Source organism: Trichechus manatus, unplaced genomic scaffold (assembly GCF_000243295.1).
Source record: "Trichechus manatus latirostris isolate Lorelei unplaced genomic scaffold, TriManLat1.0 scaffold00066, whole genome shotgun sequence".
NCBI lineage: Eukaryota > Metazoa > Chordata > Mammalia > Sirenia > Trichechidae > Trichechus > Trichechus manatus.
Window position 1 is genome coordinate 3,802,567 of NW_004444002.1, and position 19,838 is coordinate 3,822,404.

A 19,838-nucleotide genomic window follows, 5' to 3' on the forward strand; every position below is an offset into this window, starting at 1 on the left:
GTGTTTGCAGAGTCTTTATATTTTTCTAGTTTTTTATTTTGAGTTGTAGGATTGTTAGTTTCCTTTGTGGTTACCTTAATATTTACCCCTATTTTCCTAAGTTTATTCCAGTCTTATTTTTTTGTATTACCTTGACTTCCTCTCCATATGAAAAATCTATGTCGACATATTTTAAGTCGCTCTTTTTTGTTTTAATGTTATCATCTTTTACATATTGACATCCGTTTCTCTATTTTCAGTGTTTTAGCTTTGATTTACTTTCGTGACTTCCCTATCTGGGTTGATACCTGGTTGCTCTGTCCTGTGTTTTAGTCTTGGGTTATTATTTGATGTTATTGATTTTGTAACTGGAGGACTCCCTTAAGTATTTCATGTAGTTTTGGTTTGGTTTTTGCAAATTCTTTACACTTCTGGTTATCTGGAAATCCCCTAGTTTCACCTTCATATTTGAGAGATAGTTTTGCTGGATATATAATTCTTGGCTGGTAGTTTTTTTCCTTGAAGGCTTTATATTTGTCATCCCATTGCCTTCTTGCCTGCATGGTTTCTGCTGAGTAGTCCGAGCTTAGTCTTATTGACTCTCCTTTGTAGATGACTTTTCGTTTATCCCTAGCCACTCTTAAAATTTTCTCTTTATCTTTGGTTTTGGCAAGTTTGATTATAATATGTCTTGGTGACTTTCTTTTGGGATCTACCTTATGTGGGGTTCGGTGAGCATCTTGGATAGATATCTTGTCATCTTTCACGATATCAGGGAAGTTTTCTGCCATCAAATTTTCAACAATTCTCTCTGTATTTTCTGTTTTCCTCCCCTGTTCTGGTACTCCAATCATTCGTAGGTTATTCCTCTTGATGGAGTCCCATGTAATTCTTAGGGTTTCTTCATTTTTTTAAATCCTTTTATCTGATTTTTCCTCAGATAAGTTGGTGTCAAATGCTTTATCTTCATTCTCACTAATTCCATTTTCCATTGCCTCAATTCTGCTGCTATGACTTTCTATTGAGTTGTCTAATTCTGAAATTTTATTGTTAATCTTCTGAATCTCTGATTGCTGCCTCTCTGTGGATTCTTGCAGTCTGTTAAATTTGTCATTATACTCTTCTCTAATCTTTTTAATTTCTTCTGTTGTGTGTTCCGCGTTTTGATTAATTTCCTTCCTAATTTCTTGAGGAGTTCTGTATATTAATCGTTTGTATTCTGCCTCCAGTAATTCCAAGAAATTTTCCTCCTCTGGAAAATTTCTAGATTCTTTATTTTGGGAGCTTGCTGAAGCCATCATGGATTGCCTCTTTATGTGATTTGATATTGACTGTTGTCCCCAAGCCATCAATAAGTTATTATATTTATTTATTTTATGTTTTCTTACTGTTTCCTAGCTTCTTGTTTCGTTTTGATATGCCCAAATAGGCTGCTCATGTCAGCTAGGTTGATTATTGGCACCTTTGAAGCTCTAATGTCCTGTCACCAGGTGGTTAGATCTGTTACTAGGTATGTGAGCACAGGAGTCTGCCCACCCCTCCTGTATGGATTCAGCTCAGGTAGATAGCCAGTGAGTGTGTGGTGTAAGCTCTCACTTACAGTCCTAGACAGACATGGGTGATTGGTGTAGGCACAGGCATCTGGCTGCAGCAGAGTGACACACTCTGAACAAGGCAGTGGGTTGACGGCTACCCCTGAGTGTCCAGGAGGAAGGTTTTTCCTTTTTCCCTAAAGCACATAGGTGGGTGGGTTTTGCAGCCAGACTGCGAGCACCTAATGCCGTTGGCTGTAAGGACTGGGGGGCACCTCTTATTCACGGGCCCCTATCGCAGGTTGCTACCTGGTGTGGGTGGAGCCACCAGTCCTCAGGCCCCTGATGTGACTAGGTGAAGACCCTACTTAATGGGTAGAGCAGTGTCAAATGGCAAGAACCTGCCACTTCACAGCTGAAAGAGTTGAAGTTAAACTTCCGGTATATACCCTGTTGTACTGCAGTAATGAGGGCTTATGCTGTTTAGATGGGCCCAGACAAATCTGTGCAGGGGGAAAGGCACTAAAAGTCTGTGTATGCCTTATGCATGTGCCTAGGCAAAGGAGCTGTGCCTACCCTGGGTTCCTGGCTTAGGGAAGCCGGCAGTTAATTTTTTCCCGTTTGTAATTTGTTCACTCTCCAAGGCAGGGAGAATGGCTCCTGGCGTGTGACAGATACTACTTCCGGCCCAGGGGACCCAGCATTTGCTGAAGCCGGTCTGGGACCCAGTGTAGAGCAGGGAGCAGGGAGGTAAATGGGAGAGAGGTTTTTCCCTAATGGGGTGTTTTTGATCTGCGTGGTAGGCCGTACACAAGTACTTATTTTTCACGGATCTGTGGCTGCTTTTCACTGGCTCTGGGTGGCTGTGTAGACTCTCTGGCACTGGGTCTCTCCCAGTGCGGAAAATGCGCCTCCGGAGCACTGCTGCTTGCCAGCCTCCCTGCTCACCCATGAGCTGAGCTGGCCTGAAGGGCTCAGGCTCTCATCGAGTCAGGTTTGGCAACTCTTCACTTCTTCTGAACCGTCTCTGCCTCCCCCTGCCGCTCAGTTCGGTTCCTCGGCTCTGCCTTTGATGTTCAGGGCTCCCAGATTGCCATATAAATAATGGATTCACTTGTTTTTTCGGGTCTTTGTTGTAAGAGGGTCCATTGGAAGCTCCTGATTACTCCTGGCATCTTGACCCCGCCCTCTATTCATGATGTCTTTAACATTCACAAAGTTATGTTAATGTATGTGTGTGTTTTAAAAAGCTAACTCAGTGCAAGAAGCTAAATTGTCCTATGGCATTCAGGAATAAGTGAGTCGAAGAGATGAGTAAGTGAGATGAAGAGGTGAAAATAAACAAAAGCATTTCAAAAAATTAGGCGTTAGTTGTTGACCTTTGCAAAATAAGAAATGATTTTGTGGTCATAGTATTTGATAAAAGAAATGTTTTACCTGTTTTGATATTATTTTGGAATAGAACCCCATAGTGTCTAGTCAAGTGCAATGTGCTAGGGCAAACTGTGAAATCGGCAGACTTAGATAGGCGATATATATCCAGTCTGTCAGGTTAAGAGATGGTATCCAGTGTCTAGCAGCGGCAAGTGTCAGTATGGTCAGATAGATGAGGGGAGGGCAGTGTTGTGGAATTCAGATTAGGGCAACACGAGAGATACAGGGAGTCTGTTTTTAGGGTGAATTTAGGGGCAGGATTCCTGAGAAGGGGTGGTGGATGTATTACAGCAAGGACAAGGCAAGGTGTTGATTTTTGGGTGACTCAGCAGCCACAAGCTGCAAGGATGTATAAGGTGGTAGATACTGGGTCTGCAGGAATCAGGCAGAAAGTTTTTCTTGTGGCCCCACTCCCCAACAACAGAAAACTGATTAGTACCCCCTTGTTGCTAAGTTGAAGAGTGGCATGCTAGATTTTCTACAGAAATTGGAACTGGTAGTTGAGAATTGGGGCATGGCTGAATGTGCAGGTTGAACCAGGTGGTCCTAATTGTCTTGAGGGCTTTCGTCACATTTTGAAAGTATTGGGGAATGTGGGGAGAAAAGGAAACCAGCAAGATTGCTGAGCACATACAGTCATACACCTAAAATAGGAGGGAAACAGGTGAATGTTTCCAGTTCTGTCTGGCTTTAGTTTCTGGCAGTGTGTAGAGATGCCATATCTGTGTAAATTGTGCCCCAGATTGTTCCTTCCCGTTGAAAGTATAAGTTGCTTTTGAAGTGTTGTGGCCTTAGGCATGCTTAATTTGTCAGTTTAGTTATTTTACAAAGGCCTTTTGCTTTTGGCCTCCCACCTTCCCCTTTTTAATAGTTTTTAAGGTTGTAAGAGCAGGTATTGGATTTTTCTTAGCATTAGTTAGGAAATGTAGACAGGGTCATTAATTCCCTTATGTATGCACATTTCTTCCAGGCATACTTCTTCAGATTACCCATTCCTGCACTAGAGCGGAGCCTACCATTAGGGATCCTTTAGGATCCCATCCAGGTTTGTGGAAAGGAGAACATATTTGGAAATGATATGTGTAGGCTGTAAAAAAAAAAAAAAAAAAAAGACCAAACCTGTTGGTGTCGAGTCGATTCAGACTCATAGCGAGCCTATGGGACAGAGTAGAACTGCCCCATAGAGTTTCCAAGGAGTGGCTGGGGGATTCGAACTGTCGACCTTTTGGTTAGCAGCCAGACTCTTAACCACTGTGCCACAGCTGTAAGGTAAGTATGTTATCAAGAAGCTTTTAGGTTAAAATTTCACTACAGGCTTGAGTATATATGAGTATTGCTTGATTTGTCATTCTGTTCACCGTGTCATTTACTCAGAAGACTATAGCAGAAATTAGGGAGATAAACAGGTGGAGAAAAAGTATCTTTTGGGTAAAGAGGATTCTTGTTTAAAAGTTATTACTCATCAAAGGGGCAGTAGATTTTTTCCTTTTGAAGGTAGGTATATGTGTAATTTAAATTTTTGGTGAGCTTTTCATTTCTTGCCCTGCGGACTCAAAGTCATGCATCATTTGACATAAGAAATACTAGTAACTTTCCCTTTTTGATTAAATGTTCTACTGCAGGAACTAGTCTACCTTTTAATACTTATAATTTCAAACTAAATGACAGACTTCTGTCTGTTGTGTCCTAAGCAAAGAAGATAGATACCTTTTGGACCGTTTGTCAAGAGGCTATAAGAAAATGTTCCCTGCTAATCTTGGGTAGGTGAACATAATAAAAATAATTTTATAATAGAACTTCTCAGAGTTGTAGTAAATATTCTCTCTTACAAAATTCTGGGCCTGATATATGAATGAATCAGATTTTAGGACCATAGATGGTTTTGCATTACCTCAGAGAGTTCGGGTTTTAAAAGATCACATAAAAAAAACCTTCCCATCGTAATTTACTTTTTCTTCTTCTAACAATAAAATCATAAATTAAAATTTAAAAATAACCGAGATTTCTACCACCCTGATATATTGTTTTTTTTTTTGCTTTTTAATACTCTTGTATCCTAATGTAGGGTTTTTAATGTATCATACGTTATGTATGTTGCTACACAGCCATCATAATTTCAATGTATGAATATTGTATTAATTATAATTTCAGTGTATGAATATTATATTAATCACATCGATGTTCCCTGAATCCATGGTTGGACATTTAGGTAGTTCCTGTTCTTAAGTGTTTGTATTATAATGATGGTGGCATTTTAGAAAGACATATATACATTTCCTGAACATGATTCTTATAGATAGAAGGATGTGACCCTTTTGGGAGGAGTGTTAAGATAAGGGGTGGAGTGTGTTGCATGTGCTGAATTTGCCAGCTTTTAGCAGTTGAATATTTTTAGTGAGAGAATTAACACACCGGCTACTTTTAAGTGCTCCCCCTTTCCCCAACTGATATATTGATTCTGAAGGATTAAATTAAGAGAATTGAAAGACAATCATTCTTCTAGAGGAAAAAAAATAAAAATTGCCTCAAGATTTTTAAATGACGTTAAAAGAAAAAAATAAGATTCTGTGTAATTTTTTGGGGGGGTAATTTTAATGAATTCAACAGATGTTTATTATTAGAGTTAAAGATGCAAGCATAATTGTATATAACTTTTATATATTTGTGTTTATATGCTACAGTATATAGGTTCCCAACAGGCGTTTAGAAGTGGAAGAAAAAAAAATTTGTTGTTTAGTTTAATGTGGAACCTAAACTCCCAGTAATAGGTCATAAACATATTAATTATAGATAACTTTAAAAGTTGTGGTGAACAGATTTGAGCTTTTATATCTGTTTATATGAAAAGGAGAGAGTTTATGTGAATTTAATGTAGAATTAAAAAATATATAATCACCTATTACTTTTTAATCCCAATAATTATATATGAATATATTTAACAAATATTTAATGGCAGCATACTATTCACTTGAACCTAAAGAAGTGGTTTTATTTTAAAAAGTATGTTGTACAACTCATCTACAAATGTGGTCCCTTAACATTTTATTAAGGAGAAGCAGAAGCTAGTTGTTGGAGATATTTTTTCCCCCAGAAAAAAAATAGTGATTGAGACTTAAAGTAGGTGTTATTTCAATGCTTTATCCCCCAAAGCTGTTGAAGGTTAACTCTTTTAAACTAGTTGTAGAGAACTGGTACATGTGATAAAGACCTCTCTCTGTTTTAAAGTTTTTCCTTGACACTAGGTAAGAGCTCCACCTTGTGATCTTTGAGCATATTTAAAAAAAAAAATTAATAATCTGCAGTAGCCCAGAAACGGTGGGTGAGTTTGATTTTTAAACTTATACTTTTATTTGAGCATTGCATATTCATGTAGTTTTGGGTTTCTCAACTTAGGATAGAGGATATTAAGCACATTTAAGGATATTGTTTGTGAATTTTTTCATGTAAGTCTTTGGGGGAAGCAAGTTGTACTTTTATGCAGCTGTAGACATTGAAAATAAAAAGAGAAACATTCTCAGCTCTTCATGTAGATTAAAATTTACTTTAAAAAAATTCCTCAGAACCAACAGTTGGTATTGTTTTTCTGCCTTTTGATACAACAAAACCAAACCCGTTGCCATCCAGTCGATTCTGACTCATAGCGACCCTGTAGGGCAGGGCAGAACTTTGCCACATATGGTTTCCAGGGAGCACCTGGGGGATTTGAATTACTGACCTTTTGGTTAGCAGCCGCAGCTCTTAACCATTACGCCACTAGGGTTTCCTGATATTACAAAGCAACTTCAATATATATGATTTTTGTGGAGCTTTCATGAACTGTTCTTACGGCAAATTGGGTATTTAGAGAATGATAAAAATAGTAAAAACTTAGGTACATGGAATTTAGTATTATTTTGTTTAATATTAGCTGACAATAGAGGCAGGTGCCTTCTAGTAGAAATAGGTTTTTTACATTTCTTGTACAAGTAGTTTGTTAAGAGCAAGGACCATTGCTGTCCTGTTCACTACTATATCCCCATTGACTAGTATTGTGTTTGGCACCTGGTGGATACTTTTAATTGGTTAGATGAATTTCTTGTTATTTAGAAACTTTTTGAAACAAGTATTTCACTGGGATAGACAGTTGGCCAGATTAATCTTTTTTTTTAAATAAATCTGTGAGACCCTGATAGACCATTCTTCCTTTTTGAAATATAGGCACCTTATCTTAAGAGCTCATGTTTTCATAAATTTTGTTTTGCTTTTGTTTCTCATTAGCAAATACATGTTAGTATATCCTGTGATGTGTAGAATAATTTGGCCTGGTAAGACTACTTCGTTTTATACTAGAAATTGATTGTGTGTTATTTCGGGAAATGTAGTATATTAGTCATCAAATCTATTCTTGAGATGGTTTCTAAATTCAGGTGGGATATAATCAAGGTCTTACTTTGGCTCTAATGGACGTGTTTTAATTTTCTTTAACTTCAACTTGAACTTGCATGGATATGAGCAATTGATGGTCTGTTCCACAGTTGATCCCTGGCTTTGTTCTGACTGATGATATTGAGCTTTTCCGTCGTCTCTTTTCACAGATGTAGTAAGTTTGATTCCCGTGTTTGCCATCTGGTGAGGTCCATGTATATAGTCGCTGTTTATGTTGTTGAAGAAAGTTACTGCTAATGAATAGGTCATTGGTCTTTCAAAATTCTGTCATACAGTCTTCCTACGGCATAGTTCCTATCACCAACACCATTATTTGGCAACTGCTGATCTTCTTTGTTTCCGACTTTTCCATTCCAGTCGGCGGTTAATTATCAATGCATCTTGATTGCATGTTTGATCAATTTCAGACTGCAGAACTTGGTAAAAATCTTCAATTTCTTCTTCTTTGGCATTAGTAGTTAGGGTGTAAATTTGAGTAATAGTCGTATTAACTTGTCTTCCTTGTATAGGTGCATGGATATTATCCTATCACTGACAGCATTGTACTTCAGGATAGTCGTTGAAATGTTCTTTTGACAATGAATGCTACAGTGTTCCTTTTCAATTTGTCATTCTCAGAATATCAGCCCATGTGATTGTCCAAGTCAAAATGGCCAGTATCAGTCCATTTCAGCTCACCTAATGCCTAGGATATCTATCTTCAAGTGTTCCATTTCATTTTTGACAACTTCCAATTTTCCTAGATTTGTACTTTGTACATTCCATGTTCTGATTATTAATGGATGATTACAGCTGTTAAGTAGCATCATGGTAAACAGATAATATTGAAGTTGTCAAGGATTTCATTTTACTTAGATCCACAATCAACACCCATGGAAGCAGCAATCAAGAAATCAAATGACGTATTGCATTGGGCAAATCTGCTGCAAAAGACCTCTTTAAAGTGTCAAAAAGCGAAGATGTCACTTTGGGTACTAACGTACGCCTGACCCAAGCCATGATATTTTCGGTTGCCTCATATGCAAGCGAAAGCTGGACGATGAATAAGGAAGATCTAAGAAGAATTGATGCCTTTGAATTATGGTGTTGGTGAAGAATATTAAATATACCACGGACTATCCAAAGAACGAACAAATCTGTCTTGGAAGAAGTACAGCCAGAATGTTCCTACAAGCGAGGATGGTGAGACTTTGTCTCACATAGTTTAGACTTGTTAGCAGAAGGGACCAGTCCCTGGAGAAGGACATCATGCTTGGTAAAGTAGAGGGTCAGCAAAAAACGAGGAAGACCTTCAGTGAGATGGATTGATACAGTGGGCTCAAACATAACAATTGTGAGGATGGTGCAGTACTGGGCAGTGCTTCCTTTTGTTGTACATAGTGTCACTATGAGTCGGAACTGACTTGATAGCACCTGACAACAAACATATTACTCGATACTTAGTTTTATCTGCTTCTGAGAAGGGATACATTCTTTTTTTTTAAATTTTTTTTATTGTACTTTAGATGAAGGCTTACGGAACAGATAGTTGCTCATTAAACAGTCAGTACGCATAATTGTTTTATGACTTTGGTTAACAAACCCATGACATGTCAACACTCTCCCTTCTCGACCTTGGAGGACCTTTTTTTTCTTTTTTCTTTTTGGTGAAAATATACATAGCCAAAGATACATGATTTCAAAAGTTTCTACATGTTCATTTCTGTGACATCAATTACATATTCTCACTGTCCTTTTCCAAATTATTCCATCACCATTATCTTCAACTCACTGCCCCCTAGGCTTCCCAGCAAACGTTTTGAGTTGCTGTTGTCCATTTGATCTCACATAGATAATTCTTTTTTTTTGTACCTTATATGAAGGTGTACAGAACAAATAGTTTCTCATTAAACAGTTAGTACACATATTGCCCTATGACAATGGTTAACCCTGTGACATGTCAACACTGCCCCTTCTCAACCTGGGGTTCCCTATCACCAGCTTTCCTGTTTCCTCCTGCCTTCTAGTCCTTGTCCCTGGACTGCTGTGCCTCGTTAGTCCCATTTAGAAGTGATACATTCTTGATATTCTTCACCTGTGATTCTTTAGGAGAATAGATTTATGAACTGTTTTTTTGTCTTGAATTTTTTTTTTATTGTGGTAAATATATATGTAACAGAACATTTACCATTTCAGCATTTTTTACACGTGCAATTCATGTTACAACCATCACCCCAGTCTGTTTCCAAAGTTTCCATCACCCTGAACAGAAGCTGGATTCCTGGTGGCGCAGTGGTTAAAATGCTTGTCTGCTAACCAAAGGTCAGTTATTCGAACCCCCTAGCTGCTCAACAGGAGAAAGATGTGGCAGTTTGCCTCCATAAAGATTACAATTTTGGAAACCCTATGGGGCAATTCTGCTCTGTCCTGTAGGGTCGCTCTGAGTCGGAATCAACTTGATGGCCACAGATTTGATTTTAAGCAGAAGCTCAGTGTCCGCTAAGCATCAAGTCTCCCTTTCCCCCTCCCTCCTGTCCACCCCTGGTAACCACTAATAAACATGGGCCTACTGTACATATTTCATGAGTGAGATCATACAATATTTGTCCTTTTGTGACTGACTTAGTTCACTTAGCATGATGTTTTCAAGGTTCATCCACGTTGTAGCGAATATCAGGAGTTTATTTCTCTTTATTGCTGAGTAATATTCAAAGTTCTATGTATATATCACATTTTGTTTATCCACTCATCTTTGGTGGAGATTTAGGATGTTTCCACCTTTTGGCTGTAGTGCTGCAATGAACATTGGTGTATAAGTACGTGGTTGCATTATTGCTTTCAGTTCCTTTGGTTGTATACCTGGGATTGGAATTGCTGGATCACATGGTAATTCTGTGTTTAACTTTTTGAGGAATTGCCAAAGTGTTTTCCAGAGAGGCTGTACCATTTTACGTTCATTCCATCCTCACCAACACCTGTTGTTTTCTGTCTTTTTAATCATAGCCATCTTAGTGTGTGTGAAATGATAGCTCATTGTGGTTTTGATTTGCATTTCCCTAATAACTAAGGATATTGAATATCTTTTCACGAGCTTGTTGGGCATTTGTATTTCTTCTTTGGTGAAATTGTCTATTTAAATCCTTTGCCCATTTTTTTGATGGAGTTATTTTTGTTGTCAAGTTGTAGAAATTCTTTATTCTAGATATTAAACTCTTATCAGATAAATGGTTCCCCAAAATTTTCTCCTGTTTTTAGGTTATCTCTTTGTTGAAAAAGTCTTTTGATGTGCGAAAGTTTTTATTTTGATGAAGTCTCATTTATTTATTTTGTCTTTCTGTGTCATTGTAAAAATTGTTGAAAAGTAGGTCCCAACGTCTTAACCCTATGTTTTCTTCTAAGAGTTTTAAGGTTTATGAACTATTTTTAAAGTTGGCATAAAAACTGTATATTTAAGGAAAGCAATATGTTTGGTTTTATTAAATGCTCAGAGAGAGAGACAGACATAACAGCATCACATGAACCCTTTATTTCCATCTTGCCACCTAGACGACCTGACCTGTTGGTTAGAACTTACTAGCTCTATTCCTCTCCATCTCCCTTTAAAAAAGAAAATAGTTTCATTTTTAAAATGTTTTAGGATATGAGGAAGGTAGTTGTGTCCTACATGTTATGAGCAGCCTCAGAACTTTGGTGTACTACTTAGATAATTCCTTAGGTTATAATAAGGATAGAGCCTGTGATCTTGGAGGGGAGCAATCATGGAGCAGTGATTTAGGGCAAGGGGAAGACCAAACTAACAGTCATATCTAAATAAAGATTTTGCTATATGAGTACTTTTAAAAATGGCACGGGGGCAGTGCCTGACTTCCTCTAACTTCACAAGGGGAAAGGAGAATCAAGACCAACAGCCCAAGGCAGATTCCTGTGAGGCAGAGGTCAAACATCCCTCCTCTCTCCGCCATATTTACCAATTCTGACACCAACCGTCCCTTCCACGGCACCCTCTAGTTCTCTGCTGGGTTTGATAATTCATTGCAATGGTCACACAGAACTCACAGACATTACTCTTGATTATGGGGTTTATTGGGGAAGTAACAGGTTACATACAATTCAGGCTCAGGAACACTCGGGACAGCCTCTTCAAAGCTGTACTCAAGGCACGCCTCTCCCTGGAGCCAGGCCTCTGCCCAAAGGCACTCAGCTTTCTCACTCTGAGAGCCTGGTTGCCGGTTCTCTGCTGCTGGGTTTCTCCTGCCACTGTTTCTCACTGTCTTCAGGATTACAGCCCACAATTTCTCTCAGTCTCCTGCTTCCAGGAGCTTCTCAGCGCAGAGATCCCAGGTCCAAGGGACATGCTAGCTCCTGGCTGTTATTCCTTGGTGGTGGTGGGATTTCCTTTCTTGCCTCTGGGGTCGCTCATTTCAACCTCAGCAGGATGGCAAAACCAGCCAGTCCCTTTGGTGGGCTACAATACCCTATCTACACAGTCCCACCCAGTCACTTGGGTGGGAGTTAAAAGACCTTGGCTGGAAAGGCCACACACAAAAGCGATCTATCACACCACAGTACTCTTCTGAAAAAAGATAAACTCGGTGGTACAGATAATTCTTGATTATTTAGGACCTAATTTGTGGATTATTAATTCCTCTTGTTTCTCCTGTTACCTCATTATTTTCCTCTTCGTAGCAGCCTGACTAGAATGAGTTATGAAATATGTTTTGAACCTCTGTGTATTAATTAAATATTTGTAACCTTTCATGATGTTTTCTGGAGATTTTAAATTAATGGAAAATTTAAATTGTTAGTTTTATGTCTGCTGTGTTGTAAGAGATCATTATACTTGAACATTATTATTAATTGCTATGTTTAGACTTACCTGTTTTTTCTTTAGGTGGTCACCAAGTACTAGATTCACTTGGGAATAAAACAAAATGATACATGCCATAAGACCAAGACTATCAGAGCCAGCCTGATTTTTCTTTTTTGTTATAGAGTGGTCATGTGCTTTTATATAATTCTCTCTTTTAGGAATTACATCTTTGACCTTCAAAACTAGAAATAATAATTCTTACCGCCAGATTTGTACTTACTTTGGTCACAAATGGCATCCATCTGTTATCCATATGACATTATTGGTGGTGTTTAAGTTGATTGTAAGTTAGATCAGATCTAATATTTCTTCCCCTTCTCAGTACAGCTTGGTATTATCATGAAGTGGTTATTTACTAATAAGTTACAGTTTAGACTGTATATTTTTTGTACGGAAGAACCATCTGTTTTTTTTTGTGGTAAAAATATACACAAAACTAACTAATTCAATTTCCACATGTATGATCCAGTGGCATTGACTACATTCTTCATGTTGTACAACCTTTGTCAATATCCTTTTCTAAATTATACCACCACCATTAACATAAATTCAGTGCCTCCTATGCAAAATCCCCCTTTAGCCTTCCTACCCCTGGTAACCACGAATAATCTTAGGTTTCTATGAATTTGCTTATTTCAAGTGAGATCATACAGTATTTGTCCTTTTGCAGCTGACTTATTTTGCTCAGCATAATGTTTTGTAGGTTCATTCATGTTGGGCATCCATCAGAACTTCATTTCTCTTTATGGCTGAGTAATATTTCATTGTATGTATATACCACATTTTGCTTATCCATTCATCTGTTGATGGACATTTGTCCTGTTTCCACCTTTTGACTATTGTGAGAAGTGCTAGAATGAACATTGGTGTTCAGGTTTCTGTTTGTGTTCCTGCTTTTACTTCCTCTGGGTATATACCAAGGATAGGAATTGCTGGGTCATATGGTAGGTAGTTCTGTGTTCAACTTTTTGAGGAACCACCAAATTGTTTTCCACAGTGACTGTACCATTTTACATTTTCACCAGCAGTGGATAAGAGTTCCAGTTTCTCTACAACCCCAGCAGTACCTGTTATTGTCCTTTTTTTTTTTCATTATTGCCATTCTTATGGTGGCGAGTTAGTATCTCATTGTGGTTTTGAGATGGTGCAGTGGTTAAGCGCTTAGCTGCTAACTGCAAAGTCAGCGGTTCGAACCAACGAGCTGCTTTTGTGGAGAAATATGTGGCAGTCTGCTTCTATAATAATTTATAGCCTTGGAAACACTATAGGGCAGTTCTACTCTGTCATATAGGGTTGTTATGAGTTGGAATTAGACTAGATGGCGATGGGTTTTTTTTTTTTTTTTAAATAGCATAAAATTGAAGGAGCCCTGTGGTGGAATGGTTAAGTGCCTGGTTGCTAACTAAAAGGTTGGCGGTTCGAACCCATCCAGTGACTCCTTGGGGGAAAGACCTGGTGATCTGCTCTCGTAAAGATTACAGCCTAGAAAACCCTATGGGGTTAGTTAGTTCTACTGTGTCACACAGGGTCGCTATGAGTGGAAATCGACTTGATGGTACCTAACAACAATGACATTGAGCATCTTTTCATGTGCTTGCAAGCCATTTGAATATCTTCTTTGGTGCACTTTCTGATCAAGTCCTTTGCCCATTTTTTGATTGGATTGTTTGTCATTTTGTTGTCAAGTTGTTGAAATCTTATTACATATATTTTGGATACTAGACCCTTATCAGAAATATGGTTCCCCAAAATTTTCTCCAGATCTGTAGGTTGTCATTTCACTTTGTTGATCAAGTCCTTTGATGAAAGAATACCTGCTTGTAAACTGTTTGTTAATTGTATCTTGGGTTCTTTTATTAGCTCCTTTCAATTATATCTGTAGAACATTAGCAAAAAGCCATAGAATTTTCAGGCATCTCGTATTATAGTTTAAACTTGTTGTAGGGATTTCAGGGCCAGTAAAAGAATCATATCTGGTTCCTCTAGGGTATATACTTTTTAAATCAGGCTATAGAATCTTAACAATTTTTAAAAATAATTATCTGTGATAACAGGCTTCTTTGTATCTGTCTTTACTGTGGGGGTACAACAGTTGTAACAAATTTACGTCTAGAAAAGCAATCAAATGCAAGGAAAAGAAATCCTTATTCACTAAAACACATCAGGAGTTACGTGGAGAATTTAGCTTTTGAGAACAGATATTTATTTCCTCCCAATATTTTTGGTGTGTTTATAATAAATACGGCATCTTTTCTCCCATTTTAAGGAATTGTCTTAGAAGAAAGAAGCAAATCATCATTTTACCCACGTAAATATATGAATATATTTCTGACAGTGGAGCGTTCCAGAAGATGATAAAGAAATGATAGCAGCTCCAGAAATACCAACTGATTTTAATCTACTACAGTAAGTAAATTATATTGTGATAATTCTTAAATACTTGTTTTTTCACAATAGGAAGTTAATATAATTTCTGCTTGAAAAGATATATGAGATAGTATGTATACTTTGAAACAGTTTATATTTAGACTCATTGGACTCTATGACAGTAATTCTTTCAAACTTGTTTTTTCTGCTGTTTTTATTTTGTAATTTACATACTACAAAATTTATAGTTCTTGCTGTGCAGTCCCGAGTCCATACTTGGTTTTGCAATAGCAGCTGTTTTGAGGGAGCGCCATGAAATTCTTAAAAAGTTAATGTGCTCATTAGTAAGGAACATACACTGTGCAGTGGTATTTAGGATGTAATGTGAGATTTGTGGTATAAAATGAAATGATGACAGGCTAAAACAAGTATAAGAGGGCAGGACATGTTGCACCCCCTCTTTTCTTCCCCAGAAACAAAGTACAGGCATATTGGCCCATAAAGCAATTTTCTTGACTTAGTCTTAAAAGCTATGTATAGTCCTTAGTCATCTTTTATTTTAATTACTCCTTGGTTTTTGTTGTGGGAGAGAATTTGAGGTTTTCACACTAAGCTCCAGTTTCACAAGTTACCTCAGTTAAACTGTTCGTGGAACTCTTTAATTTTGTTTTATACACACACATATACCTATATCAAATTAGAGTCTGAAATGTATTTCAGACTTGATTTGAAAAGAGTGTGGTTCTAAACATTTTGAAAGCAACTGATAGATACCATTGTACATGATGACAGCCATTGTCTACTTTTGATCGTATATTGATTTTCATATTTTTTAATGATACTGTTATCTTTAGTAGAAATAATGGGTCTAATAGGATATTGCCAATATTTCAAAGTGTAATTTTTAACATGATTTTAATTTCACTGTATATTTACTCTTTTAAGATTCTTGAGACTTTTTAAAAGGAAGTTGTGGAATAATCTGAGAAAAATAAAATTTTGGTTTTGACTAGTCTCAGATTATCAGTAAATGACTTTAACTTGAAGTTTCTTAAATAGCATCTTTAATGAAGATTTCATAAACAGAATTACAATGTATTCCAGTTATGATGAACAGCACTTAAAACATCCTTTTTTCGTGATTTGCGTATTTTTTTATGTATGTGTGTATTAGAATACATTTGTAAGTTTATATGTAATGTTTCCAACCCCAGAGACGGATACTGATAAGATTTATAAACATACTGATAATAAAAGGCAATAATAATTAAAACTTAAAAAAAAAAGAGGTATTTGACTTATATCAGGACCGACTTAACGATGGAGTCTTCGGAATGGAGTCCCGTTGTAAGTCGGTGACTACCTGTTATCCTAAGTTTTAAATTTATCTGTTAAAGTTAATTATTAAAATAGTAAGTCCTTGCTGTGTACAGGAGATTATATTAGATTCTGTGAGGTGTTAAATTACGCACTTGCCTTTATGTGCTCATATTTTAAAGATGTAAGGAGGAGATTATAAAGTATCTTAAATATATTAATTAAGATTAGATACTATTAGAAAGGTTTTCGTTATAGACTAGACTGTTAGAATATCTTGGATAATTAGGGCCTAAAATAGGATAATGGATAAGAAGGAATTGATGTTGTGGAGGTAGAATAGACTCAGCATTTGATTGGGTATGTGGGAGGGAGGACATGGTAAAGAGAAAGGAGTGGGAGATTTAGTCACGTGATAAAACCCATCAGGTTTAAATACAGATATGTTATTTCACTTAGGGTAGGTGGGTATTTGTTTTGTTTTATTTTTGGTTCTTTTGATGTTAAAAACACAGGAAAGCCTTGGACAAAGAAAGACTTTGGAGAGTTTTTTCTCTGATTGATTACTAATTTCAGCTTTCTTCAGAAGCCTTTCTGGTTAGCAGTCAAACCTCTGGCGGCTTAGAGGATTAAGAGTGTAATTGAGCCTCTGATAACTCTGTGGCGATTGGAATATTGGGAAGACTAGTGATTTTTTACAAACTTAGAGCACTTACTGAGCTTTCTAAGAGAGCTGATAGCCCACAAATGGTTTGGGAAGAAAGAAGTGTTATTTATACACTGAGATATTTAAAAACATTTTCAGTTTTTTTTTTTTTTTTGTAAGACCATATAGGTATGTGGGAAGAACATTGATGACAACAATCTTCTCAAGATGTAACAGGCATGAGTTGAAGTGTTAACATTATAGTAGTCATTCAGTTTTTGATGCTCTGGGAAACAGCATTATTAACAGATCCTTTCCTCTCACCATTATAGAACATAGTTAGGATTGCCACTGTCTTCAATACATTGTTTAAATAATTTGATAGGCAAGAGCCATAAATAGTAATTTTTTCCTGCTAGCATCTTAACCATTACTTTATCAAGTATTCTACCTCACAGCTTCTGGATAACTGTTTATTGTAGCAATAAAAATGAAATAGAAGAAATCTGGTTAGAGAAGACTAGCTTTACAAAGATAGCCTTTTACTTTAGTTGCATTTATTTTAAGTAAAACTTGTACTAAGTTTACACAGTTAGGGTGTAAAACCTTTGTTTGATGGGTGCAGCTCACTTCTAAAATCCAGTGTGACCCAAATGCCAATATAAATGCCTTGCCTTAAGGATTTAAATTAGGGTATGATATTATTTATGGATACCTGGTGGCGAAATGGTTAACTGCTCAGCTGCTAAGCAAAACTGAAAGGTCAGTGCTTTGGACTCACCGGCAGCTGTGCAGGAGAAAAGACCTGGCTATCTGATTCCATAAAGGTTGGAACCTAGGAAACCCTATGGGGCAGTTCTGCTCTGTCATGTGGGGTTGCTGTGAGTCAGCAGTGACTCAGTGGCACCTGACGACAACAACGTTGTTATTTAGATAGCTAGACCCATGTTTACACATATAGGAAGCATCACATGTGTGTTTAAGTCATTCTACTTCGTATGTACGTAAGAAAATCCGCATTGTACAAAGTGCCTCCCCTGCCAAAAAGTACGGGAGAATTTCTTACAACTATAGATTTATATCTTGGAGATTGTTAAACAAAGTTTAGAGATTTCATTCTTTCTTGAGCAACATATTGTCTTTATAGCCGAGAAGATTGAGGCCTTGAGAAGGTTGTCACTTGTCCAGGATCACAAAGTGACTGTAGCTCACCACTTCTTTACTTCACACAAGGTTTTGATCAATTATTTATAAAAATGTTCTGTGCATACTCCTTCAGAAATAACACGTTCGTAATCTGCAACAATGGGCTCAAGTATAGCAATGATTGTGAGGATGGCACAGGACCGGGCAGCGATTCGTTCTGTTGTACATGGGGTTGCTGTGAGTCCAAATCGACTCGATGGCGCCTAACAACAACAATAGTGATCTCACATGTAGATTTTGAAGCTTTTTTTTTTTTTGAGTCAGGAGAGGTCAGAGGATCTTTAATGTTGCTAAACTCCGTAATTTACCCAGTGCTCAGTGGTAAAATACAGGTTTCCTTGATCAAGCTGGTCTTTGAACCAGAAGATGAAACGAACCCATTATAACAAAGCACCTTAATTCCCAGGGTTAAATTTTGAGAGCCATAGGTTTACTTTTTAGGCTTTGGTTAAAAATGAACAAAAAATTTAAAAAATGTTTAGATATTTGTGTTTTAGAGTACTGGTTTTGTAGTTGGTTATGTAATCTTGGATGTTTGGTAATGTGCAATGGTATGATGTTTTGGGAAAGCATCTTAATTACTTGTAATGTTAATGTGGAGCTTTGCAGTGAGTTAACCAAACCTTTCTTTTAGAAAAGGTGGCAAAAATTAGGAATTCTGTCTGTATTTCTAAGAAAAATTTTAAATATTTGCTTATTTTTCTGCCACAGGGAGTCAGAGACACATTTTTCTTCTGACACAGATTTTGAAGACATTGAAGGAAAAAACCAAAAGCAAGGCAAAGGAAAAGTATGTACCAAATACGTGACTTTATTTTGGTTGTAAGGTCATATATATACAAAGAATTGTTTTAGGACTGTTAGACAGTTTTATTTAGCTATGTCTCTGCCATTTTTATTTTTTAAAAATGGCTTAGTTTTTCCTGATTAGCATGGTGAGCCTTCAGAATACATGAGGCCTGTTTGACTTCTAGACCAAATAATTGCTTTTGAGTTTGTGTTTTGCTGTCAAGTTAGAATGAATGATACATCATTGTTACTGGTAACTACTAGTAGTTCATTTTGTAAAGCACATATACTAAGCAAAATCTGGTATTCTGTTGGCTTTATTTTTATTTTCTCATGAATAGTCAAATATAAAGCAAAGCAATAAATAAAATTTATTCTGAAGCTCTCTAAATATACAACCAGTTTAAATCTAATGGAGTAAAGCTGACAATTGTTTTACCCCTGATGTAAGTAATGTCAGTGATAAAAATTGACAAAGTTAAGTTCTGCGTCAGTAGAATGCAAGTTTAGGGTATGAGTGGGTAGCTTGAGGGTTATGTATAACTTGGTGAAAAGGTTAAATCATTGACTATGAGTGTGTTTAAATACATTGTGCAAAAGATGACTTGTTTTTATTGTTTCAACGTTCCCCCCCAATGAATCTAGTATTTTTATTTTTTCATGACACATTTACTTAAAAAAATTTAAGTAACAGAAGAATACAATGAACAAAGTAAAAATTTGCAGTAATCTTACTACTTAGAGGTAACTTATTATTAAACATTTTAACAAACATATTTTTATTCACATGCCTATGTATAAACATGCATATAGAGTTTTACTTAAATGGAACCATACTATGTAAACTGTTTTTTAATACGCTTTTGAAACTCATGGTATATTGTTCACAAAGTTCGTATCAGTGAATATAGCTCTTTGTGATTTTTTTTATGGTGGCATAGCATTGTATTTTATGTATAAAACATAATTTATCTAGTCCTTGGATATTAGAGTGTGCATAATGCATGTCTTACATAATTTTGTATGCTTAGCCCTTTAAAAAGGAGAAGTTTTGAGAAAGACAGAAAAGGAGGGTGGGAGGGAATAGGAGAGCAGGAGGGGGAGTAGATGTGAATAAAAGTGTTAATTTATCTAAAGACAGCCATAATTTTGGGGGGCAGTATACAGTTATTTGGAAACCCTGGTGGTGTAGTGGTGGAGTGATGGCTGCTAACCAAAAGGCCGGCAGTTCGAATTCACCACACGCTCTTTGGAAACCCTATGGGGCAGTTCTGCTCTGGCGTATAAGTCGCTA

At 36.9% G+C, this 19,838-nt stretch overlaps 1 protein-coding gene across 7 annotated transcripts in view; it reads left to right on the forward strand.

Moving 5' to 3' along the window:
* STAG2 (STAG2 cohesin complex component) overlaps nt 1–19,838 on the forward strand; it is a 138,285-nt gene that overhangs the window by 51,806 nt on the left and 66,641 nt on the right. For 5 of the 7 annotated variants that reach the window (XM_004379591.2, XM_023734281.1, XM_023734280.1 and 2 more), the window contains exons 2-3: nt 14,486–14,625; nt 18,467–18,545. In XM_004379591.2, the coding sequence (XP_004379648.1) occupies nt 14,582–14,625; nt 18,467–18,545 (123 nt within the window). In that variant the 5' untranslated portion in view covers nt 14,486–14,581. Of the gene's footprint in view, nt 1–9,544; nt 9,672–14,485; nt 14,626–18,466; nt 18,546–19,838 lie in introns of those variants that run through there. The other 2 variants (XM_023734279.1, XM_004379592.1) reach the window with 2 other exon arrangements.